The 2,418-nt window shown below is 58.0% G+C and overlaps 1 protein-coding gene across 1 annotated transcript in view; it reads right to left on the reverse strand.

The window, feature by feature from the left end:
- The window catches only part of LOC107198619 (L-selectin-like), a 10,539-nt gene that overhangs the window by 4,362 nt on the left and 3,759 nt on the right, over positions 1-2,418 (reverse strand). Inside the window, exons 4-5 of the mRNA XM_033511463.1 lie at positions 2,241-2,348; positions 1,906-2,144 (exon numbers count right to left, since the gene is read on the reverse strand). Coding sequence (XP_033367354.1) covers positions 1,906-2,144; positions 2,241-2,348 — 347 coding nt within the window. The remainder of the gene's footprint in view (positions 1-1,905; positions 2,145-2,240; positions 2,349-2,418) is intronic.

Consider the following 2,418-nt stretch of genomic DNA (forward strand, 5'->3'; position numbering starts at 1 on the left):
TGGCTGCAATGGGAGAGCAGATCTCAGACACGGGATAGATGAGGTTAAATCTCATGATTCAGGCTGAATCCAAATCAAATCTTACCCAGACTCACCTCTCAAATCTGTAGTTGCTGCAATGATTTTTCTGCCCTACAAGTGATTTTGTTGGGGGGACAAAGTTGCTGCTCTGCCAGAGCCCTGTTTATCCCTTTCACTACCCTGGGCCAAAGCCCCTGGGAGGAAGGACCACAGCTGCTGCAGTCCCATTCACCTCCCTCCCTTTCCTGGAGCAGAGACCAGCCTCTGTCCTTGTCACAGCAGCAGGAGGATGGCTTTGGGTGTGTAACCCACGGCAGTGGCTAAAGAGGTTGTGTACCAGCCTCCCCAGCCTGTGCCCAGAGTGTGTTTTGCTGCATGCCAGGGCAATACCCAAGGTTTTCTGGGGTGAGTGGCTCTGCTGCCACCAAAGGTGAGTGCCAGCAGGGCATTAACACCACCCAGCCCAGCAGGGACAGGCTGCATTTGCTGCATCTTCTGCTTTCAGACTGACACCAAGCACTTTCCTGGTGGACTTTTCCTTTCCTGGCTATTTTCCAGGCAGTTCTGGTTGCCCAGAGTCCCCAGAGGTGCCTGTTGGTGAGCACGCTGTGCAGGTGGGAGCAGCTGACCCAGCCCCTTAGGGGCAGGCAGCAGTGGGCACACCGTGGCTGCAGGCAGGTGTGGGGCAGAGTTGGAGGCAGGGCAGGCAGCCTGGTCCCTCTGTCCTTGCAGCACCATCAGCCTTGCTTGCAGCCTTGCTCTCGTTTCTGGAGTAAGCCCAGCTGGCAATGCTTGCTAACACCATTTTGTTATCAGCACAGGCAACCGACTGACTCATCTGACTGTTTGTAATAAAACAAAAATCAATCATATTACAGCCAGCAGGAAAAAAACAACGAGCTGGGAAAGCAAGCCCCTGGGAGCTTAAAAAGCCTGGAGCACACAGGCTCAGCCCAGCTTGCTTGTGGGGATTTTCACAAAACTGGGAGCCAGCTCCTGCCCTTGCCCCTGCTGGGGATCCAGGTTACAGAGCAGTCTCCATCCCTGTTCCCCTTAACTGCAGACAGTTTTGCTGCTCTCAGCTACCTCAGGTCCTGGGTTGGACCACAGACCCGCCCTGCACAGGCAGCAGCAGCAGCACTAACTCAAGGCAGGCTTCTTTTAAAAAGAATATTTATACAAAGATGCTGCCCACCCCCATTCCTTCTCACTGCAGAGGGTCCCCATCTGTGTCCCATGTCTGCTGCAGTCCCCCACCCACCCTGTCCTTGTGCAAGGCTGCAGGTGTACCACGGAGCAGTACAGGAAAGGTGGAGCGAGGCTCTTGCACCCCCAAAAGAGCCTGGCAGTTCTCTGGGGTGCCTGGTGCCTGGCTGCAAACCCTCAAGCCACTGAAGGAAGACTTTCTCTGCCCCTGCAGCATAACATACCACACCTTTCTCTCCTGTGTGGTTTCCTGCCACACTCTGTCCCTCCCAGCTTATTTCTAATGTCATTTCTTGAGTCCTTATGCCTGTTGAATGTGTCCCCCCCCTGCCAGGATACACCCTTCCCCTGGCTGTGGGACAGCAGCCCCCTTTCTCTTTCCCAAGATGCCAAATGCCTTCCCAAGGCAGATCAGGGTGGGCCAGGGCAGAGAGACGGTGCCACAGGGTTGACAGAGGAGCCAGGACACCATCCTGACCCCGTGCCTGGTGCACACAGGGTGCTGCTATCTGAGTGGGACTCATGGCCACTGGGACAGCCAGGCACAACAGGGCCTCAGCTCCCCAGGGAATCCCACCTCTCATGCAGCACCAGGAGATGATTCCTCAACAGGTAAGGGCACAGCAACACTTGCCCAAACAGCATTGGGCACACGGGGCTGGTCTCCCCAAAGCATCAATGCTGCATCCCAGCTACAGGGTCCCTGTAGACCCCCAGCCCCTGCCAGACCCTACCTGTGCAGGTGGGGATGTCTGCTGACCACTGCTGGGAAGGCAGGCAGCGCAGCACGGCCGCCCCTCGCCGCTCAAACCCCTCGGGGCAGCCAAACTGGCAGCTGGAGTTGTAGCTGAAGTCTCCGTAGGGATGGCTGCAGCTCACGGTCAGCCCCTCGGGCTCCAGCTTGGCACACTGCACAGCTGGGAGAGACACGGTGCCACGGCCCCTTAGGAGCAGCAGAACCCTGCTTTGTCACCCCAAAGGGACAAAGGGAGGGGTGGGGATGGGTGTCTCACCATCCGCGCACTCGGGGCCCTGGAAGCCGGGGTAGCACTGGCAGCGGTAGCTCCCGATGGTCTCCACACACTCGCCACGCTGGCTGCACAGCGAGGGCTGGCAGGAGGCTGCACACGCAGGGCACGACCATCAGCAGCTGCTGGCCACCCTGAGGTGCCCAGCCCACCCTGCTGAGGT

The sequence above is a fragment of the Parus major genome, unplaced genomic scaffold, assembly GCF_001522545.3.
Source record: "Parus major isolate Abel unplaced genomic scaffold, Parus_major1.1 Scaffold246, whole genome shotgun sequence".
Classification (NCBI taxonomy): domain Eukaryota; kingdom Metazoa; phylum Chordata; class Aves; order Passeriformes; family Paridae; genus Parus; species Parus major.